The sequence below is a fragment of the Microchirus variegatus genome (genome assembly GCF_963457635.1).
Source record: "Microchirus variegatus genome assembly, chromosome: 21".
In the NCBI taxonomy this organism is placed as follows: domain Eukaryota; kingdom Metazoa; phylum Chordata; class Actinopteri; order Pleuronectiformes; family Soleidae; genus Microchirus; species Microchirus variegatus.
In genome coordinates, this window is record NC_139822.1 from 3347690 (window position 1) to 3371745 (window position 24056).

At 39.5% G+C, this 24056-nt stretch overlaps 1 protein-coding gene across 2 annotated transcripts in view; it reads right to left on the reverse strand.

Moving 5' to 3' along the window:
• The window catches only part of setd3 (SET domain containing 3, actin histidine methyltransferase), a 46240-nt gene that overhangs the window by 16168 nt on the left and 6016 nt on the right, over positions 1 to 24056 (reverse strand). The window contains exons 3-12 of one of the 2 annotated variants that reach the window (XM_083907452.1): positions 23356 to 23448; positions 20723 to 20871; positions 20393 to 20465; positions 19501 to 19757; positions 9147 to 9205; positions 6531 to 6645; positions 6209 to 6283; positions 5179 to 5345; positions 2148 to 2233; positions 383 to 543 (exon numbers count right to left, since the gene is read on the reverse strand). In XM_083907452.1, the coding sequence (XP_083763578.1) occupies positions 383 to 543; positions 2148 to 2233; positions 5179 to 5345; positions 6209 to 6283; positions 6531 to 6645; positions 9147 to 9205; positions 19501 to 19757; positions 20393 to 20465; positions 20723 to 20871; positions 23356 to 23448 (1235 nt within the window). The remainder of the gene's footprint in view (positions 1 to 382; positions 544 to 2147; positions 2234 to 5178; positions 5346 to 6208; positions 6284 to 6530; positions 6646 to 9146; positions 9206 to 19500; positions 19758 to 20392; positions 20466 to 20722; positions 20872 to 23355; positions 23449 to 24056) is intronic. The other variant, XM_083907453.1, reaches the window with a different exon arrangement.

Here is a 24056-nt window from a genome sequence, read left to right on the forward strand (position 1 = left end):
CTAGAAGTAATTTTAAGTAATTTAACAAACATTAGCAGGTCAACATGTCTGTTAATGTGAACAATTAAGCAAGTGGAAGATGAAATGACAAAACACATGACGTTACAGATGATAAATTACCTTTACATTTTAAACAAAATCGTGTTATATTTTCATCTTTTACATTTTCAAAATAACAGAACAGGAAAAGGGGCCACATCAAACATTTGGGTACCCTGCATAGTTAATACCTAGAAACCTTTTTGGGATTTCGTGAATCATCAACATTAATCACTCAGCGAAATTAACTACAAGACAAATATCGTGTACTTCCCTCCCCAAGTATTTACATAAGGTAAATTGTTAAATTCTGATTTCACAAGCAAGGCTCCCATGAACTGACCTCTGATGTAGTTTTGTAGGTCTTGAGCAGCAGGGCAGCTCTCATCTCCAAGAAAGTCCACAACTTGATCTCATTCTCCCAGCTGACAGGAAACTCACTGTTGCCCAGGGTGAAGATCTTGTTCATGGCCCGCTCTCCGAGCAGGTAATCCTTAAGTTCCTCTGAAATGAATCGACTTGTTAGCACATGCTACATGTACTGGACTGCGGTTAAAAAGGATTCAAACAAGGAGAGAGCATGATTTATTTTTAGGTGTGACAAATGGACGTAGGTAACAAATTCCTCTGTACGTAATTGGATAGACCTACAACCAATCAGATGTATCATCCAGATAATGTATGCAGAGAAGGGCTGTCAACAAATATTTGAAATTCGAATATATATTTAAAAAAAAATCCTATGGGGCCAGCCATGACAAAACCAGTAACAAGGGACATTTTGAGTTATTTATGGATTCTGAAACTGTGATTTCTAAGCTTTCCAGCAATGTCTAACAGGTAAATCAGATAATATCTGAAGAAGACGTGGTCATTTGAATGTAGGCACTCCTATGTTGGACGTATATTAAAGATGTCAATTCTTCTTGGTTACCTTTTTTTGAGATTCTGAAGTCTACCAAAATGGAACATGCAACATGGAAGCCTAAAAACAACTCTCAAATGACCTGAAAACAATGATTGTTCAACATCATGGTTTAGGGGAAGGATACAGAAAGCTATCTCAGAGATTTAAGCTCTCAGTTTCAACTGTGAGGAATATTGTGAGGAGGTGGAAGACCACAGGCACAGTTCTAGCTAGTGAAGGATGATGAGAACAGTCACAGGCAACCCACAGACCAGCTCCAAAGACCTACAACATCATCTTGCTGCAGATGGTGTCACTGTGCATCGTTCAACTATTCAGCGCACTTTACACAAGGAGATGCTGTATGGAAGAGTAATTTATTTTTTAATTAATTATAAAGGAATATCATGAAAATTTACAGAGGTACCCAAACTTTTGCATACCACTGTATATGCGCTTACTCATATACTCATATTACTGTCATGGGTCTGAATTAAGCCACATCGAAACAAGGTCACTTGTACCATGCAGTGTAAATGCTGTCTCCCCTACTGTCACAGATGTGTTTCCCAGTCTTATCCTGCTGCCTCTCATCTCAACACTTTAACATGATTTAGTTACATGGAAGATGAAAGAGGAGTGCTGCACCTTGGATGTGTGTGTGTGTGTGTTTGTGTACACAAGCGCGTGCATGTGTGCATTTGAGTATTTCTTCATGTCACATCTGTTATGTCACACACAAACACACAAAGGTGTTGGGGGCCATTTTAAAGATTAACATGCAGCAAAAAAAGTAAATAATATATCAAGCAGGGTCATGAAGACGAGTTGTGTGACAGAGGAGGATGTGGCCTTGTGTGATTGGGGATTTATGATACCGCTGCTGCTCTGCATACATGCAGATGAATAATAATTGCAACCCCCGCCCCCCCCACCCCTGGTGGATTTTTCCTTCCACACATCTGGTGGCCTGCCTTTATCAATTAAGCAGCTTGGGGAGGGACAGGCCTTGCTCTTCCCCTCTCTGTCTCATCAACCTCCTCTCTGTCTCCTCGACCTCTACTTCTTCTGTCTCCTACTCTCTCTGTGTGTGTGTGTGTGTGTGTGTGTGTGTGTGTGTGTGTGTGTGTGTGTGTGTGTGTGTGTGTGTGTGTGTGTGTGTGTGTGTGTGTGTGTGTGTGTGTGTGTGTGTGTGTCTTACCCTCAGTCATGCAGAAGACTCTGAGGAAGGCCAGGAGCTGGGCTGAAATGGGAGGTTCATTACAGTGCAGAGCAAAGACACACGACCTGTAAAGAACATATATAAATACAGATCATTTACCATTTAAAAAAATGCGATGCGAAATAGAAAAGGAAGGAAATATTATCACTTTGCAAAAAAACTAAATTAAAATTAGTTAATGCAGTTATTAATTCATAGTGACAGTTAATAGCGTTAAGTCACTGTAAATGTCTTTCTTTAGTTAACATTAATTAAATTAATTAATTTGTTTCCCTCACTTTCCCTACTTTATGTATAATCATTATTAAACTTTGTTAAATATATTTTATATTTATTAATGTTTCTTGTGACCCATATTGTAAAGGGTAAAACATGCATCCCTTAAATGATTGCATACTGTAAAAGTAGGACAGCACATAAGCATTACTTAACTATAATTAAGCATTTACTAACCATTATTAGGCTCCAAGGAGCATTAATTAAGATTAAGACCGTGGCTAATACGTGATAAATTGTGCTTATATAAGGCTTATTCAGTACTGCCATAAACAGTTAACTGATGTTACCAGTAGCTTTATAAGGGTCAATGACATGACGTGCATTTTTTTGTATCCAAGTCCATTATATAAAAAAAACATAAATTATCTTTTCATGACATCTATCACTTGATTCTATAAAACCTATTAATTTTCATGCATTTTCAAGTAAATTCTAATAATTATATTATTTTGTTTTGGCTTATCAAACCCCTAAGATATAAGGTGATGCAGCTGTCCGAGCAAGTTTTTTTTAATAGAAAACTATTAAAAATTTTATTTTAATAATGATAAACTCAAAATAAAATACTCGGGCATTATTTTATGTTTGAAGTCTTTTGAATAATGTTTTTCCCCTAATATCAATAGTTTTAAAGCTGCTAAAATAACTGCAAAACTTTTGTCCAGCAATTTACATTTCCTAAATATCAGGGTGGGGCAACCATAAACATTGGACTTTATTTTGAAGTCAAGAGACAATAGCTGTAAACTAAATGTTGCATCAGCCAGAGGAACCCCAGGGACCATTGGGACTAAGCAAAAAGGTTTGTAGATCTCTGTCAAATAGTATACTGATAAAAATAACTACTTTCAACTATATGTAGGTTGGTACATTGTCCATGTCAGTGTGGTACAACCAATGTAAAACTAGAAAAAAATGATTTTATCATAAAACTCTTTATTTCTTAAAAAAGTCATTGACCCATACACTGTTAAAATAAGGTTTTAATTAAGCCTAATAATTCTTAAATGTTTATAGTTAAAATATAATTTAATTAGTTAGTGAATGCTTATTACAGAAATTATTGACTGTTAATTAATGTTCCCTTACACAGGGATTAGCTTTTTTTTTCAAAAATATAGGACACAAGAGGTCAGTCTCATCTTGTTTGTCTCTCTCTGAAAACAATGTTAGTGTTGCAGTTCAGAGTGCAGAAAAAAACATGAGCTGACTCGGTAACATTATCCCATTACACACTGAGCTCATTTTACAGGGGACATTATTTTCCTAGAGTTTGAGGAAAGTGATCGATGTGGTGATGCACCACACAAACACATTGCACCCACCTTCTTACTTTCTCGATCACATAGGCTCTGTGTCCATTCCAAGTCTTTCTACAAAATGTCTTTGTGTTTATTTTTAAGATGATGAAGAGGAACTCAGTGTATTCTGTAACTAAACAAGTCAATAATGCTCAGTTGTTTTTTACTTTTCAGACAGAAACACAGCAGAGGTGAAAGAGGGGAGTTGTGTGACATCATCTCAGCAACTGAGTTGTATGTCTCCTTTTAAAATAATCTTTGAGCATATCTGTCAGTTCAATACAGCGCCCCAGCAACAATGGAGAATGTTTCATTTCATTTCCACTGTTGAGATTGCAACTGTCATCAATAAGAGATGACAGAGAAACGCAGAGCAGAGAAAGATGCATACAAATTGGGAGCCTCATGATAAAATGATTATGCTTCATGGTGATGAAAAGGGATGAAAGTGGCTGATTGGAAGTTGATACTTGTTGGGGAAGGAGAGAATTAAAGAGACCTGCTGCAACATTCATATTGTGTTTCAATTATGCCTAAGGGGAGACTAATTGGTTGAAATATCTCATGTTTGTAGACAAACAAGGGTTAGTGAAGTTGGTCATGAGCCTGGAACTCTCCTTGACCAACATTCATGACTTTAGAGTGAACTCCTTCAGGCCCATTTTGAAGGATTAAGTCCTTTGTAGATAAGAAGGGAGGAAGAGCAAAGTTTTAAACATAAAGCACATTAAAGCGGACCTAGACCAGAAGTTCCTGTTAATGCTGTTTTTTAGTGTGCATCTACGTCATTACCTTGTTTATGAAGCCCTGAAGTTTCAAAACAAACAGTTTAGCCATTGCTGAGAACGCTGTGTTTATTGTAATCTCGGGGCTCAGCGAGATCTCTGAAAATCCCGTAATAGTTACGTAAACATCGGTTCTCCTGAACAGCCGATCGCCCTGCTCCGGGCACTAGTCCGGGCACATCCGGTTGTGTACATTGAACCGCAGAAGAAGAATAACGTCCGTTGTGGAGGTGTTTCACGAGCGACAGTGTTTTCTGACGTCTGACTCCAGGTCAAAGTCATAAAAGGGACTGCGGCGGGGAGTCGTGACGAAGCTATTTTTAAACACTGTTAAAACAATGTTTTGATAATGAGGAGCAGTGCATCCACCGTTCCAGAGGGGGGAGCTGAGCTTCTGAGAGCGGATGTGCTGAATAGTACTGGCCAATCACAAGACTCTGTCTTCTGGGGGTGAAAGTTCACTCTGAAACATCGCGGCTGACTAACAGCGTCAGAAAAGAGGATTTCAATCGGCTAACTAGGAGGTTTTTGACCATAAAAAAAAGTTAATATATGTAAGTAGACCTCCATAACTAACATATATGTGCAACAGGACCACTCTATGTGACCTTTAAGAGTGAGACGAAGAAAGGGTTTTGGACGTACGCTGGGATCCCGGCTCGGGCCAGCACTTCAGCCTTCATGGCGTACAGGCGCTCACTCTTGCTGACGCCCAGCTTGATCTTCACCCGGTCGTGGGCGTTATCCTCGAAGAAAAAGCCGTTGTGGATGACAAATTCTGCATTAGATCTCGTGCCGTAGAAGATGTAGATCTACAGGAGGGACATGAAAAACATCAAAGTCACATTAAACAATCCTATATTTGCTATGAATGCCATTTATTAGGGGTGGGAAAAACAATCGATTCTTCGATGCATCGTGATTCTCGTGATTCCGAATCGATGCGGATAAGTTAATAATCGGAATTTAAAAAAATTATATTACTTCGCCTGCTGCAACATTCTGTTCGCTTCGCTTGCTGCAGAGTCAGGGTTTCCCCCAGTGTATTATAAGCCCGGCGGGCTTATCACTTGCATCTTTCACAAAGATTAAGACCACGGAGTGAAAACGATGAAACGTGCGCTCTGCTCTTCAGAGTCTGTCACCACGTTTCACTCAGATCACCTGCACTTCATCACGACTGTACTCCATCCTCATCATAAAGATCATTATTTTTATGTGGGGATAAAACACGTTGAGAAATTATCCAGTCTGCTGTAGATATGAAATGAGCGCTTGAGGAAGCAGAGGAGTGACGAACGGCACAGGAGAGGGAGAAGAGAACAACGCAGGGGGCGGTGCGCAGAAATAAAAGGGCCGTTTGTCTGCACCAGATGAGGCAGATGAGGGGGCACTACCACTTTTATATTTATGTTGCTTTATCTTACTTTTAAATGATGAGCAAAGTATTAAAGTAAAAAATTGTTGCATCAAGATGCATCGATAATCGGTTTAGAATCGAATCGTTGACCTCTGAATCGTAATCAAATCGAATCGTGAGGTGCCAAGAGATTCCCACCCCTACCATTAATGATGCTTTGGGAGTATGATACAGGACTTAAGCCAATCCCCAATCACATTTGTTTTGAAGAATGAGATGCAGGCAGTAACAGAGAGGAGTGTGGGTAGTAGTTACCTGTTCGTTCTCCTTGTAGTCCTGCAGTGCCACACATTCACAGCGGTCATCCTCCAGGTTGTAGCCAGTGGTGATCTGCAGATAAATTATATTTGCTGATTTTTAGCCCCCAACACAGGTCAGGACACAGAATCCAATCTTCATCAACACCACTGTTGTCGACTATATGATACAGAGTTGTTGGAATGCTCATTCCTACTATAAATGCAGTTTTCTAAAGATTGTCAGGGATCGTTGACTATGTACCAGTACCTCATACAACCAAAAAAGACAAGGTGAACTATCCTATTAGGTTTATGTGTTTGTGAGTGTGAGACTTTACCAGTCCATTGGTGTGGTTACACATGTCCCAGAGGGGAATGAGGGCTAGAGTGACCCGACTGCCATCCTCTGTGGGAATCTGGTTCTGACGGGTCATCACTGAAGACACTGCCCACCTATCAAATAGATACATGTATAGATATAGATAAGTGGAAGCATAATAACTCCATTTAGTAAGTCAGTAAATTTTTATTTGGATATCACTTCTCACAGAGAAAACTCAAAAATGTTTCACTAGACAAAAAAAACAAACATCATACATACAATTAGTATACAAAATAAAACAACAAAAAGCAGCAGCACATTTAAAGAAATACGGCAACACAATACAAACACCCCCAGACTTATTCCAATGCCTGCCTAAACAGATACATTTTTAACTGTTTTTTAAAAATGTAGGCAGAGGAACCAGCTCTTAACCCAAATGGAATTGAGTTCCACCATTTTGGGGCAACAGACTCAACCAGTGGCCTGAACCTTTGCAGTCACTGTGGTATCTGTGCAGCTAATATAGCTGCTGCAGTCACTACAGATATGAAATACCACAGTAAAAAGGCAGCTTCAGCAGATGACAAGCAACCTTCCCACCACACATTACGTCAGCTACGTATTCAGACTAGTTCGTAGAGAAACAATTGCAACTGCACTGATGGCATAACAGTTGGTGTAGCCCCTGGCAAGACCTGGGCAGGTCTACATCACCTGTATTGGCACAATGGGACTTCTGGTATGGGTCCATGCCACAAAAAAATTCTTCTTTACGACATGCGTCACAGTCTCTCACCCTGACATACAGTTGTGCTCATAAGTTTACATACCCTGGCAGAATTTATGATTTCTTTTCAGAGACCATGAATGAAAACACAAAAAAATTTTCTTTCACTTATGGTTAGTGGATGAAGGTTCTGGAGTGGCCATCTCAGTCTCCTGACCTCAATATCATTGAGCCACTCTGGGGAGACCTCAAACGTGCAGTTCATGCAAGACAGCTCAATAATTTACAGGAACTGGAGGCTTTTTGCCAGGAAGAATGGGCAGCTTTACCATGATAAATATCCTCATCTGCAACTACCACAAAAGACTTCCAAGCTGTCATTGATGTAAAAGGGGGCAATACACAGTATTAAGAACTGGGGTATGTAAACTTTTGATCAGGGTCATTTGGGTAGTTTGTAGGGCTGTCAAAATTAACGCAGGATGATTAATTTGTGGAATTAACGCGTTAATTTATTTTAACGCACTTTCTCATTTTCATCGTGCTACGGGTAGACGTGCAGTTTATGAACAGGCAAGGCAGGCAACTGCTTAGGGCTCCGAGCCGATAGAGGGTTCCCGACACTCGGAGCCTGAGGGCTGTTGTAATAATGTAAATGTATCAGTGACCAGCCGCATCCCCGTCCCCCTTAAGCAACAGTAGGCGATTTGCAATGACATCTCAGTAGGCCCCTAAAGGGGCTCCATGTCAAAAAGAGGATGAAGAAAAAAGAAAGAAAGACACACAGTTGTAAGTGGCGCTACTGGCGCAGATAATGATATAATCATAACATTAACAGTAAATGGCTGCCGTTACTTAACAGTTACTTTGTCTAACTAACGGGGACACAGACTTGAACAGCAGCTAACATTAGCGTCAGAATGCTAGCTGACGCTAACGCTAACTAGTAGAAGCAGTGCTTCAAAGGTGCTGATGAGGTATTTCCTGCTGTGGGTTTAGTACCCCCAAGAAAACTATTTAATTTCTATACGTTATATTTTGTTTATAATGTCAGTTATTTACAGTGCAATATAGTTTTTTTTTTTTATTTACAGTATTTTATTTTTTCTATTTATTTATATTGTCTTCTAATGTGGGTTCTTTACAATGTAATGTTTATTTTTTTACTAAGTTTGTATAGGTTTTTATAAGTTATTTACAGTATTTTATTGTTCTTTACATTTATATTTTCACATACTTAATTTATCTATATCTCTATCTCTTCCTCAATATAAAGAGAAAATTATAATTTTTCTGGCATATTTACGAATGGTAATTAATAGTGATTAATCGTTATTAATTCACAGCTACCCTGTGATTAATCTGATTAAAAATGTTAATCTTTTGACAGCCCTAGTAGTTTGTGTTGTGATCATGATTTAAAAAGAGTAAACACAGTTGTTTGACAATAAATGGTTTCAGCTGACCACTAACTATGAGTGAAGGAAAGTTTTTGTGTTGTATTTCATATTCTCTGAAAAATGGGTAAGAAATCACAATTTCAATTCTGCCAGGGTATGTAAACAGGGTATGCACAACTGTATACTTCACATCACAAACAACTCACTGCAGAGACAAATCACAAAGTTGCATCGCTAACAACATACATTTTGACTGATCAGGTTTCATAAAGCTGCATTGACTGGAGACAGGTTAGAAATATGATCAATATGGGAATAAACCACACAAAAACCACAATATCTGTGGTAAAAAGGCCTTTTTTTGTCTTACTGATGGAAAAGGGTGTGCAAGCAACTAACAAATATAGAAAACAGGCTCTACCCAACACATAAACACACACACACACACACACACACACACACACACACACACACACACACACACACACACACACACGCTGACCTGTAGTCATCAAAAGTGAAGGTGTCCTTCAGCGGCAGTTTGCTGGCTGCAAGATGAGTCTGGGGATGGACAGAGGGAGGTGGAGGAAAGGAAAAAGAAAGATGGGGGGGGGGGGGATAACACAAATCAGTCTGAGGAATTTCATTATGCAGGTATGCTCAGGGGTGGGAGGGTGGTTGTAGGGGCTGCCTGACAAGGATGCCTAACAAGAAAGACTGGGAGTTGGGGGGCCACCACTGGGCCGTATGTGTGTGCGTGTGTGGGGGTCCATTAGTCCGTTAGTGCAGTGTGACACTCACTCTCCCCCATACATCACTGTCAGCTTAATTTGTTGTGGCCAGCAGCCATCATAAATCTGCCTCATCAATTTGGGCCTGAAACAGGGTCTGTGTGTGTGCGTATGTGTGCACCCGATGACACCACACCTACAACAGTGATCGCGTGAGAGATATAGAGAGAAGTCGCCTTACAAGAGAGATCACTTTCAACTTCATTACTTTTAAAGGGATATTTCTAAAAAAAAAACAAGGCCCTTAACTTAAGTATATAAATAATGCCACTAATGCTATAATACTAAGCTGTACCGAGTGTGGACAATATCAGGGTAATGACATGCTGTTGATGGGCTGATAAAACCCTGCTACAGTCTACAGGACTGGCAGCTCACAATTAAAAAACTGTTAACTGACAACCAGAAAAATCAGTAAAAAACAAATGCCTGTACAGTTGTGCTCATACGTTTACTTACCCTAAGAGAATTTATGATTTCTTAACCATTTTTCAGAGAATATGAATGAAAACTCAAAACCTTTTCTTTCAATCATGGTTACCGGTTGGCTAAAGCCATTCATTGTCAAACAAGTGTGTTTAATCTTTAAATCATCATGACAACAACAGAAACTACCCAAATGACCCTGATCAAAAGTTTACATTAGGGATGTAAAACTTTGTTTCACTTCCGATCAGATCTGATACCTGAATTTGGATATCTGCCTATATCGATATGGATGCTCTGCTTGCTTTAATATTATTATCATCATTATTGATTATTTTATATAAGGCTTTAATAAACTCTAAGTATGTGATGAATTGCGGACTTTACAGTGACTTTACAGACCCTTGGTGAGTTTTTTTTTTTTTTTTTTTTAAACAGTGACAAATCTAGCAACTTTATGTCAAAAACCTACTTACTATGAGAACACACAATTCTGCCGCACGAGTGAGATCCATCCAACTTTATTAACTGCGGGCAGAGAGTCACTGACACACACACGGTGAGCGCAGAGCAGCACACACAAAAAGTCACAGACGAGCTGTGGATGTTCAATCCTTAAATACAGTGCAAGAAAAATATTACCGTTTCAGGTCCTAAAATACCATCTCCATGTGGACGACCCCTTAACCATTGATTTAATTATTTGGCATTCTTTCCACCAAACATTTTGGCCGATTACTTTCTACAGCCAAAACCGGCATATTCCGGCTAATGTAAACCCTGGCTTGGAGGAGTGTGGATATTTCTGATCCAATCCGAACCCGATACCGGATCGGATCCATCCCTAGTTTACATACCCTAGTGATTTGGCCTGATAACATGAACACAACTTGTCACAAACAGATTTGAATGGATATTAAAGGTAACCATCTTCACCTATAATCTGTTTGCTTATAATTAATGGGTGTGTATAAAAGGTCAATGAGTTCCTGGACTCCTGACAGACCTTTGCATCTTCCATCCAGTGCTGCACTGACGTTTTTTTGGATTCCAAGTCATGGGGAAAGCAAAAGAATTGTCAAAGGATCTGTGGGAAAAGGTAGTTGAACTCTATAAAACAGGAAAGGGATACAAGAAAATATCAAAGGATTGAGAAACAAAACCACGGTCAGGTAGACAAACCAAAATTTCAGCCACAACAATTGTTTGGGATGCAAAGAAAATCCCACAAATAACTTCAGGTGAAGTACAGGACTTTCTGAAAAGCCGATAAAGAGAAAACGCGAGCAGTTCAAAAGTTGGATGTGCCAATTAATTTATCACGCGAATGTGTATGTTTGCAGGGCTTGCCCTCTAACTAACTTCGGGAAGCAGTGGGTGTGGCCTAGGGCTGTAGCAGGAGTGGGCTTGTAGGGCAGCGAGCTCAGTGCATTCTGGGTGTTATTGTTGTTCATCTACATGATCATCTAAATGTTTCTGCCATTCTCGGCCAAGAAGGCGCTTGCTTCAAATATTATAAGCACAACTGTATTGGATTCAACCCGATATACGAGTTTGGAGCATCACTAATTTGAAGAGCTTGCAACAGGTAGGCAAACTAAGCAATAGCCTAGGGCCCCGTTTTGGAAGAAGGCCGCCAATGGACAACTGACACAGCCACAGGACAATGACACCAGGCCATAGGCCCCAGAGAGCTTAAGAACATCCCTGCTGGATATCCCCAAATTCAGAAAGATGGTACTGGGAATGATTTAGTTGAAGAGATGAGCTCCAGCAGTTGAAAGACCATCATGACTGCAGGACTTCACCTATCTGAAGAGCCAAATAGACCAACTGGAGCACATGGAGTCCCTTGTACTGGACAACCACAACACAACAATTCAAATATATGTAGTATGATGATGGGCTAAAAACTGGTGGTAGGATGTTTTATCTCCTTACATCGATTGACCTCTCCTAAAGACACACACATACACAAACACCTCAGGGTAAAATAGAGAGGTCACATCATATTTCTTCTCTGGATTCTGAATAGCTGCTCTGTGTGTGTGTGGTGCATTTCTACAGCATGTCCAGAGGTGACACTGATTAATCTCTACAGGTGACTATGGAGGGATCATGCTAGTCAAGTTAACCAAAGTGACCACATTCAAAAACAATTATCTGTGCTCTGTTTGACTCGGTCCCATCAGGAGAGGATGGGGTATGAGGTCATTGTGGTGGACGTTCCAGGTAACCAGAGTGATCTCTTGTCTCCCACACCTCATCCACAGAGTTATTAAAGGGCTGTAAGAGTCTACACTTACTAGGGCTGTTACTTTTTCCAAAAATCAAGCTTGAACTAATTTATAATGACACATAACTCCTAAATAAATTCTAAATTTCCATTACTAGCGGTAGTGTCAGAGTATTCATAATACTTGGCAGAAAAGGATGGAATAAACATTACAAATAAAGCCACAGTTAGGGCTGCAATGATAAACCAATTACAAAATGAGTTGTCAACTATTTGTATTATCAAATAGTTGACAATTCATTTGTATTTGTATTATCAAATATTATCAAATAATCAGGGTTTGTTAAAAATTTAAAAAAGCTCCATGATTTTTAGCTTCTTAGATATTCTGGTTCGATTGTTTCACATAACAAATAAATCATGAAAACTTAATAATGTTGGTTTATAGACAAAAATAATTCATCATTCATCATCTTCAATCAACATTTTATTTATCTAATGATTACTTCATTAATTCAGAGATTAACAGATTAAGAAAATAATTGTTAGTTGCAGCAGTAGTCACAATTTTGATCAGTAAAATTCTGTTGAAGTGAAAGATTCATTGACTGGACACAGGTTTAAAAAATGTTATCAATGTGCAAGTAAATAAAAGATAAATAGACAGGGGTCATCCATCATGTGCCACAGTAGGCAGTGTGGATATGTACTTGAATTGGGTTGAAGGTAGAGCTGAATCTATCTGAGAGTCTTTACACCCTTACAATGGAGACATTTTTTGGTAAGTGAGACCATTATTTACTGGTAATCACTTCATGAAAATTACTCTTTGTAGTATGGGCAATTGGGCATAGACTTGGGTATGACAATAGGGACATAACAACGTCAAGGTCTTGTATTGTCCTAACTTTGACAACCCTATAAAAAAATGAGTTGGTTTGAAAAGTGAACCCTCAGAAGTAGGAGGAACTAAAAATGTTGTCACTTGAGTGAGAGTCCACCTTTTAATGATAACCATAAAAATAATTGAAGTCTATGAGAAAACAAGCTTCTACTACTAACATGCTTTGTAATATCAGTACACATTTTTCGGAGGAGTCAACAGTTTCAAGCACTTGTTTCAAGTCTTCAGAACATTCTGTCGACTACTTTATGAAATTATGTTCCCATTTGTTAGTGGATTTCATTATCAAGGTCCCGCCAATACAAATATGCGCTTGTCCAAATATGAATTCAGTCTCAAATGTCAATAATTAATTTTCACCCTGTTTTTAGAGCCAAAGAAAGATACGCACTTGCACTTAAATCAGTGTGATAAAAGTGACGTAAAGTGAGAGAAAACATATTTGTGAAATATACAATATGTACTGAATTTTTAGTTTGAACAATGTCATATCTGTTGGCATGTTGGGAGCTGCCATGTCCTTACACTGTATAGGTGTGTGTGTGTGTGTGTGTGTGTGTGTGTGTGTGTGTGTGTGTGTGTGTGTGTGTGTGTGTGTGTGTGTGTGTGTAAAGTCGATGGTATATTTGCTCACGCACATCTATTTTTGAGTCATAGTGCTGAATAGCTGTCTGAAATTAACAGAACATTACATTGCTGCATTGAACCTTTTTATACTTTTGTGTGACAATTCAATTTTAAGTTTATTTGTTTCATGCCAAATGATAACATACATTATCTGAAGGCACTTTACAGGGTAAGGTCAAGACCTTACAATAAACACACACTTAAAATGACAGTGCCCTTTCACCTTAACCACCAACATTTAACCAGTTTATCTTTTCAAGTGTTATTGCTCTAAATTTTAAAGAAGTCAAGATAGGGTTTGAGATGATAGAGAGACGTCTGTGTGTGTCTGTGTCTCACCCCTCTAACCTGTCTGTCTCTTGCCAAATTTACCCGTCTGTGCCTCATATGCGTTAACCATCTGGGCTTCACACACTCACCATTGCATACACACCACTGACTCACACTTTCTTCCATCTCTTCCACTTCAGCACCCTGTGTTTTACCAGAACCTTACTGGTTCAGCTCTCTATCACAGTCAAGCCGCTCAGCACCAGCTCGCTCTGCAGCATAGCCAGGCCGAGAAAAACCAGAGGGAGGGAGAGAGAGCGAGAGAGAGAGGAGGGGTGTTTTTGACAAAGGTACATTCAGGTCAATTCAATTCAAAGCCAATGTGACAAGCTAATTTTCAAGCCCGGTCATCTGAGTCTGAGGAGGAAGAGGACAAGGAGTGAGTGTGTGTGTGTGTGTGTGTGTGTGTGTGTGTGTGTGTGTGTGTGTGTGTGTGTGTGTGTGTGTGTGTGTGTGTGTGTGTGTGTGTGTGTGTGTGTGTGTGTGTGTGTGTGTGTGTGTGTGTATAAGAGGTAGGAGGTATGGAGAGGAGTGTTTTTTGTGTTAAGAAAGGAGATTTATCAAAGATGAGGGGACAGGATACGCTCACTCCCTCCATCACCTCACCTCTCTGACTGTGCGTGTGCCTGACTATGAGGACATGAGATTTTCACATGCAACTACAACAGTCAAAGTCAAACTCAAAGAATCTAAGGTATCTAATATAGACATGGACTCATATCAAGAGTGTCCGTTGAACACATCTGTCCGTGTGGGTGACTATTTAAAGCGGGGAAACTTGGATGAGAGCACACAGGAGTGGGTGGTGGGATATATCAACTGCAACATAGAAACAACATTCAAATTTAAAAATGTTCAGCTCAATTAGGACTTTGTTTAGTCAATTTTGTAAGGTCTTACTTCCTGATAATTTCTTTTTCCAAAAAAAACCCCAAAAACAATTTACTTTGCATTTAGTGAAGATTTGCACCTGAATCAGTAAATTAAATTTTTAATTATTAGGTACCCATATAGCCCACGGTTGGTGTAGTGGTTAGCACTCTTGCCTTTGCAGCAAGAAGACCCGGGTTCCTGGGTTCGAGCCCCGTTTGGGACAACTTCGGAACAAGGGCCTTTCTGCAAGGAGTTTGCATGTTCTCCCCGTGTGTGCGTGGGTTTTCTCCGGGTTCTCCGGCTTCCTCCCACAGTCCAAAAACATGCGATATGGGGATTAGGTGAATTGGTCACTCTAAATTGACCGTAGGTGTGAGTGTGTGAGTGAATGGTTGTTTGTCTCTATATGTGGCCCTGCGATGGACTGGCGAACTGTCCAGGGCGTACCCCGCCTATCGCCCAATGTCTGCTGAGATAGGCACAGCAACCCCCGTGACCCTCTGGTGGAGGAAAAAGCGGTAGATAATGGATGGATGGATGGAGGTACCCATATACAGTACATGGATTTACACCCTGAAAAAAAGATGGTCTAGGGATTTAGTTACTTAAATATTGGAATGTTCATCCCTCTTTTGAGCTCTCTTTTGAGCTCTATCATGACATTGACAGATTTGTCAGTTAAAAACTTCATGGAATTTTCTGCCTATTCCAAAATTTTACTTTGGTGTGTATCATGTGGATGATTTTCTACCACATGACAATACACATTTCTTCCACAATTAAGACATTATGCATGACATACTCTGATTGTGAATACATTTCCTACTTTCAGTCCCTCATTTTGCACATTTACTCTAGCAATAGCCTTCTCCAGTTCTCTGAATGACATGAAGTCCAAACGTGATCATCAAATAAATACAAGACGTGTGAAATTTCATACTTGTGATAAATGTAAGAACAGTGTTAATAGCAACTTACTTGTGTGTGCCATCGGTTTTGTGATGTGAAGTAAAAACAACTTTCTTTCAGTCATATGTGGTCCTTGCATTTACGTAAATTCAAACACAACTTATTAATCTGGGAGGCCAAGAAGAGAATGGGAGATCTAATGGTTGTTTGGCATGGCTTGGCCAATGATTGTTAGCCAGTAGTAATAGTAGTTTGAATATAACACATAAACATTGTATGATGGGTCATAAAAGGGTGTTCAGCACCAAAGCACTAAGACAGCTCCCAGCATCACAATAGTGAAACCAACAGTAATGGGTGACTGACCCAACCCATACATTATCTCAAGGCTATGTACAGTGCCTTGAGAATGTATGTGATTGATTAAACATCTAAAACACAACACAACACTCCCTCCTTGTGGAGATTCACCAGAACTGCAGTGTACACGAACAGTACAGACTAACAGACTCCAAAGCATGTTGCTTATTCTCTATTCCTGAATTAGTTTTGGAGGGTTTTGACCCCCACATACAAAGTGTAATATCATATATATATATATATATATATATATATATATAACACACACACACACACACACACGTATATATACATCAGGGGTCGTGTTAACCGAATATTTTCCGTCATTGACCAGTTTTTTAAAACGGCGACGGAAAAATCTGAGGTCCATCCGTCATTTTGACAGATTGCAATTCACACCCCTGACCACTTGGTGGCGAAGAGCATATTACGAGTAATTGGCTCTTGTAGAAGAAGAAAAGTAAAAAAGAAGAAAAATGTCACGGCAGTTGAGTGTCAGAAGTTTCTTTAAAAAGCCCAATAACGATGTTGATAAAAGAGGTGAAAAAAGAGGGATAGATGATGAAGGATGAAGATGAAGGACAAACTCAGCCCTTGGCCTCGGCGGAGCGAGGTAGCGGCAGCAAGGAGGTGAGGCGGGAGTACAGAGTTCAGTGGGAGCGGGAGTTCTCCTGGCTGAGGACGGTGCTGACAGCGCGTTAAAGAGCTATGGACAGGAGGCTTTGGAGCGTGTCTGTGACCCGCACATATTTCACTATTCATTGTTCATATGTAGCTACTGGGGCCAAAGTCAGATGTTTTTGTTACTGCGGAGAAAAAGTTACATATTCTTCATATTCTGCTTGATGTGTGTATCCACTGTGTGGATTATTTGTTCAGCTTTTTTGGACTGAATATTAATTAAAAATTAATTAAAATTAAATGCTATTGAATATTTATTATCATTTAAAAAATTAAAGTGACCGGTAAAAATAGCTTATGACAGGATTTTTATGACCCTGTCAGTCAAAATGACAGACAACAAAAAAGTCTAGCGCAACCTCTGATATACATATATATATATATATATATACGTGTAACTACAGTATACTATTTTTTTTCAACTGCGCTCTCTCTCGTCTCCTCTCTGACTAGCAGCAATTTTTCTGTTCGGCTGTGATGCGATCACCGATGCTCGTAAAATATGATTGCTCACTCTTGCGCTCGTCTGCTGTTTCTTGCTGGTTAATAATGCAGCCATATAACGTTCTATATAACGTTCATATATTTATTTCTGTCACTAATTCATATGTATTCATCACAATTAAAAATATTTTAGTTTTCTTTTTAGAATATTTTTTAGTGATGCATGCAATGATAAAACAGAATAACAAAGCAATGCCAATGATATCAATGTTTTTGAAATCCAAAACAAATCCTAATCAGAAATAGTGTGTAACTATTGTTGCACATCCTGTTTGCACTTGGTAGCGATGTTGTTCAGGACAATACAGGCAAGGGTTATATAACATGCTCTCTGTGGTTCCGCTGTCAGGTAGTTAAGGCATCCAAAGCGCCTCTTAAGAACTCCATTTAAACTCTCAGTTGCGTTGCTATTCTACTTGTTGCTCTTTACATTTCTATAGTTCTAAATTGTTAATTTCCTATCCTATTTGAGCTTATCCAGATTTGGTGATCCTTTAAAGTTTCTATCCCGATCAGATAGATTCAATCCGATGTTGCTTTGAAAACCCGGCTCAAAAGTAAGATTATGTGATCATGGATAGCAAAACAAAGGATTACCAAATCCGGATCAATTTTATCCAGCTTAAACCTTTTGAAAAACGGGCCCTGGAGTGTGTTTTTGATCTGGCCAACTCTTGGGAATGGGTTTTTCTTCACCAGGGAAAGAATTCTGTCATCCACTACAGTGGTTTTCCGTGGTCTTCCAGGTCTTTTGGTGTTGCTGAGCTCACTGGTGCGTTCTTTCTTTGTAAGAATGTTCACTGACACAGCCTTGGTGTGGTAACCTAACACAGGGGTGGGTATGTGCTCCCATAAAGTGGTCCTATCGCACATATATGTGAGTTATGGAGGTCTACTTACATACATTAACTTGTTTTATGGTCAAAAACCTCCTAGTTGCTTTAAATGAGCCGATAGAAATCTCTCCTCACTGAAGCCCTCATCAGTTGCACAGTTTCAGACTGAAATCTCACTCCCAGAAGACAGACTGTGTTGTGATTGGCCAGCCAGTGAGGGCTTTCCCAACTGTCTTGTGATTGGCCAATACCCGGAAGTGACGTAATTAGCACACCAGCTCTCAGAAGCGCAGCTCCCCCTCTAAAAGGGTGGATGCACTGCTACTCATTATCAAAACATTGTTTTAACAATGCTTAAAAATGGCTTTGTCACGACTCCCCGCCACAGTCCATTTTACACCTTTGAGCCGGAGTCTGACACAGAGTCAGAAGACACTGTCGCTCGTGAAACACCTCCACAACGGACATTATTCTTCTTCTGCGGTTTAATGTACACAACCGGATGTGCCCGGACTAGTGCCCGGAGCAGGAGGACCAGGTGTTCAGGAGAACTGCTGTTTACGTAACCAGAACAGGTTTTTTCAGAGATCTGGCTGAGCACGAGATTACAATACAACACAGCGTCCTCAGCAGTGGCTGAACTGTTTGTTTTGAACCTTCAGGGCTTCATAAACGAGGTAATGGCTCAGATACACACCAAAAAAAAACAGCTTTAATCGGCACTTCCGTTCTATGGGAGCTTCAAATCAGTGAGCATCAATGTTTATGTTAGCGTGTGCCGGCGGCTTTAGCATTAGCAACTGGATGCTTTCGGCTCAGATACTAAATCATTGAGGACGTGCTGTTGTGGTACGCCAGCTGTCGTTTGCAGTGGTTACACTGCACCTTGTTGGCTTCTTCTTTAAGCGTGAAATGGTGCCACACTTTGGACATTTTCTGCCTTTTATGGGCGGTTTCACTCTTCATCATAGCGCCAGCTGAAATCCGGCTGTGCGTCTGCTAAAAAGGTTTGTGTGCAACAATGAACCCTGCACTGAACAGGCTGCCCGAGACAGGAATTAAATCATGCAGACCTAATAAGGATTTATTAGGATTTTTTTTCTTTCGTGAAAACAATTGATATTATTGATTTTAATTTCAATCGTGTCTTTTTGTAAGACTCTATAGTTGGTGTTAAAGTTTTATAACAACCCATAATAGTCATAATTTCAAATTTCCTGTCAACTTTTAAATTTTTGTTTTACAAAAACACAGTGGGCCGCCGGTGGGCTGCCCGAGAGGCCCTACCACTGGGCTTAGCAGGTTTCCTGGTCAGCACAACAGCTTGACAGACAGCAGTCTCTTTTTAAAAAAAGAAACAATGTTTGTGTGTTGCCTACCTGCACCAGTTTGTAGAAGTAAGCATATTGGCGTGCTGTGTTTTTATACTGGCTCAGAACATCCTGCACTGCCTGAGTGGCCAGCAGCAACTCCACCTCCTCCTGCTGGTAATACAGTGGCGTGTCATATTTCTGAGGAAGACTGCGGATGTATGGCAGCCATGGTGACGACACGTTGGCCCGCTCGCAAAGGAGGTGGAGAGCCAGTGTTACGTTGCCCATGGCCTGGAGGATTCTGTCCTGGCTGTACAGGGGACCTGAGACACATTGATTACAGTTAGTTACATGGCGACATTGTACTGCAGTGAACAGACTCACAAAACTGATGTTCTTGTCTTCTTTGACTTTACTGTTAATGATAAAGAAGCAGCTCCTGGGTGAGGGTTGCAAGGGGTGCTGATGCCAATCCCAGCTGACACAGGGTCCATCACAGCACCACATAGAGATAAACAACCATCCACTTTCACACTCACACCTACAGTCAATTTAGAGTGTCCAATTTGCCTAATCCCTGCATGTTTTTGGACTGTGGGAGGAAACCTGAGAAAACCCATACACACACGGAAAGAACATGCAAACTCCACGAAGGCTATATCTTCATATATATCATCGATGCAAATTCCCACAGAAAGCTCTGCCACTTCATTCAAAATTCCTAAAGATGTGGAAATGATGTAGAGAAGAAGAACAGAAAGAAGAGCAGACTCCTATGTTACCACTGAAAGAGAGTGTGTGTGTGTGTGTGTGTGAGATTGCAGGCTTTTCACACTCATCACATTCTTATTCATTCACTTCAGCAAGTCATCCATTGAGTTATCACTGCATTAAATTGAGATTTGCATCAAGAAAAAAAGTTCCCTGACAAATATTTAGAATATGACAAGGTTCTCACCGAGTACAGAGTTCTGGGCTGACTCCACTGTCATCAGCATCTTCCTGGGAATCCACAGGAAGAGTTCCTCTGCCTGCATCACACACAAACCCACACAAATATAGGGGTGGGTAGTGAAAAAAAACCTCAAAATAAATGTAATGTGCTGGTTCATAATGAATTGTACACACTTCAAACCACTTAAGTGCTAAAGCATGTCAGTAGCGGGTTAAATTCCCTACTGAGTGGATCTGACACAGCATTTAACTGCAGACTTAAAAAGATATTTTTTTTAAAAATCCTTACAAAAAGTGACAAAAAATATGAAGCCGTCATCAGTGTTGGACTCACCTTGATGTCACGGGTGGCGCGCAGGCCGTAGCCTTCAGTGCCAAAGTTGGTCACAGTGAAGCCGTCACATGAGGCACCATTTTCTTTAGCCCAGGACATCAGGTCTGGAAAGTAGTCCTCTCTGCTGCCCTCGAACACAACTGACAAACCTGAACATACAAAAAACAATTGCTCTCCACACAGTTTCCTTATCACAATCTCACTGAACTAGACAAGTATTTCCTTGGTATCAGTATTTAGTTGTTGCGATATAATATTTCTAATTGTCTTAATGTGTGTGTATATATATATATATATATATATATATATATATATACACACATATATGTGTATGTATATACATATATATATACACACACATCTATACGTATATATACATATATATACACACACGTGTATATATAAGTATATACTAGGGGTGCCAAATTAACGCGTTAACGCAGGATGATTAATTTGTGGAATTAACACGTTAATTTTTTTTAACGCAATAACTCACATTCTCACTTTCATTGCGTTAAGGGTAGACGTGCAGTTTATGAACAGGCAAGGCAGGCAACTTTGTTTTTAAAGTTATTCACAGTATTTTATTTTTTCTATATATTTATATTGTCTTATAATGTGGGTTCTTTACAATGTAATGTTAATGTTTTTACTAAGTTTGTATAGGTTTCTTTAAAAGTTATTTACAGTATTTTATTGTTCTTTACAATTATATTTTCACATACTTTATTTATCTCTCCATTCCTACAACAATATAAAGAGAAAATTAGAATTTTTCTGGCATAGTAACGAATGGTAATTAATCGTGATTAATCCAAAGCTACCCTGTGATTAATCTGATTAAAAATTGCAATTTGACAGCCCTAGTATATACATATATATACGTTTACGTATGCTATATATATGTATATATACATATGTATATTTACGTTTGCTATATATGCATAGATGTGTGTGTGTGTATATATATATGTGTGTATATAGAATGTTTCCTTTATAAATCATTGGTTCTTTGGATAAGAAATGTCAGTTAAATATATCATATAGGAGACAAGCACAGTGCTATTTGAGAAGTGAAATAAAGTCGGAAAGTATTTTGGACCATTCTTCTTTACAAAACATTTCCAGTTCAGTCAGGTTTGATGGTTTCTGAGCATGGACAGTCAGCTTTAAATCACACCACAGATTTTCAAAAATATTCAGGTCTGGGGACTGAGATGGCCATTCCAGAACGTTGTATTTGTTCCTCTGCATGAATGCCTTAGTAGATTTTGAGCAGTGTTTAGGGTCGTTGTCTTGTTTAAAGATCCAGCCCCGGCACAACTTCAACTTTGTCACTGATTCCTGGACATTGTTCTCCAGAATCTGCTGATATTGAGTGGAAATCCATGCGACGCCAACTTTAATAAGATTCCCAGTCCCTGCACTGGCCACACAGCCCCACAGCATGATGGAACACCACCAAATTTTACTGTAGGAAGCAAGTGTTTTTCTTGGAATGCTTGGAGTGTTTGTTTTCCACCATGCATAACGCCCCTTGTTTTGCCCAAATAACTCTCTTATAGTTTTATCAGTCCACAGCACCTTATTCCAAAATGAAGCTGGCTTGTCCAAATGTGCTTTAGCATACCTCAAGCGACTCTGTTTGTGCAGAGAAAAGGCCTTTTCTGCATTACTCTTCCATACATCTCCTTGTGTAAAGTGTGCTGAATAGATGAACGATGCACAGTGATACCATCTGCAGCAAGATGATATTGTATGTCTTTGGAGCTGGTCTGTGGGTTGACTGTGACTGTTCTCACCATCCTTGGCCTCTGCTTATCTGAGATTTTTCTTGGTCTGCCACTTCGGGCCTTAACTAGAACTGTGCCTGTGGTCTTCCAATTCCTCACAATGTTCCTCACAGTTGAAACTGAGAGCTTAAATCGCTGAGATAGCATTCTGTATCCTTCCCCTAAACCATGATGTTGAACAATCATTATTTTCAGGTCATTTGAGAGTTGTTTTGAGGCTCCCATGTTGCCACTCTTCAGAGAAGATGCAAAGAGGAGAAACACAAAGGGTGAATTCAAATTCCTTGCTTAACCCTCAATCTCAAAAATGCGTGCTCCCGCTAGTGCAAATGCTGTCCCGATTCTCAGAAAAATTAAGTTGAGGGGCAGTTTAAGTTTAAGGGCTGTATCGCCCTCAATATTGAGATTTTTCGCGACCACCCTTGGGAGCAAGGGCTAACGAGAATGCATTGCGTGTTTTGCCATTACAAAGATGGCGCAGAAAGCAGCAAAACGAGTACGCTACAAATTAAGTATTTTCATTGTTAATCGAGAAAAAAAAATTATGAAAACCATTGTAAAATGTTTCTTTTTTGGTGCCTAAATTTATGCACATGCCTAATTTTGTTTAAATAATTCTTGCACACTTTCTCTAAATCATATAAACTTTATTTAACTTCTCAAATATTACTGTTTTTGTCTCCTATATTATATAACAATGATTTATAAAGGAATATCATGACAATTTACAGGGGTGGCCAAACTTTTGCATACCACTGTATATACACACATATAAATAGCATAATGTAATTCATTAAGTCCAAATTTAAAATATGTTACAAGATGTGCACACGTCCTCACCCTTCTGTTTCTTTCGAATCTTCTCAACCAAGCCTCTGATCTGGATGTGCTCCTCCCACTCCTTACCAGCAGAGGGAGCTGCACTGCTGCATTCTGGGAAAAACAAAGGGCAACCACCTCAGTAACACACAGACAAACACACGGTCACTGAGAGACACTGACCTGAAAATACAGCAAAGTATTTGTCATGTCTTAATTAGAATGATTCAAACTCACACATCTCACCAATATATACTTTATTGGTGGAAGTTGTTCTGTAATATAGATTGTATTTTCATTTCGCTTGTGTTTTCATAGTCAACATCCCATAAGGTGGTGCCATACCGCTATGCTTTGACAGCGAGATCACTATTTTGACAAAAAATGTTTCCATACAAGAATGCGAAAAACAATATGTTTATGTTAAATAATATGTAAGAATAATAAATAAGAAAAATTATATAAAATTAAAAAAAACTAGTAAAGTACAGGAATACAGAAAAAACTAACTGTAAACAATAGTGAGGTGCAAACATAATGGTAAACAATAACAAAGTACTAATTTGAAATAACTAAGTGTAAACATCTCCTCCCTTTCTGTCTGTCAGCGGCAGCAATGTGGCAGGCAGTGTTATGTTTTGAGTTCTCAGTCAGTCATTCCGGCTGCGCTGTGCACTCGGCTCCTCCCCCAAGTTGATACAGAAGATGTCACAAGCCGTTCA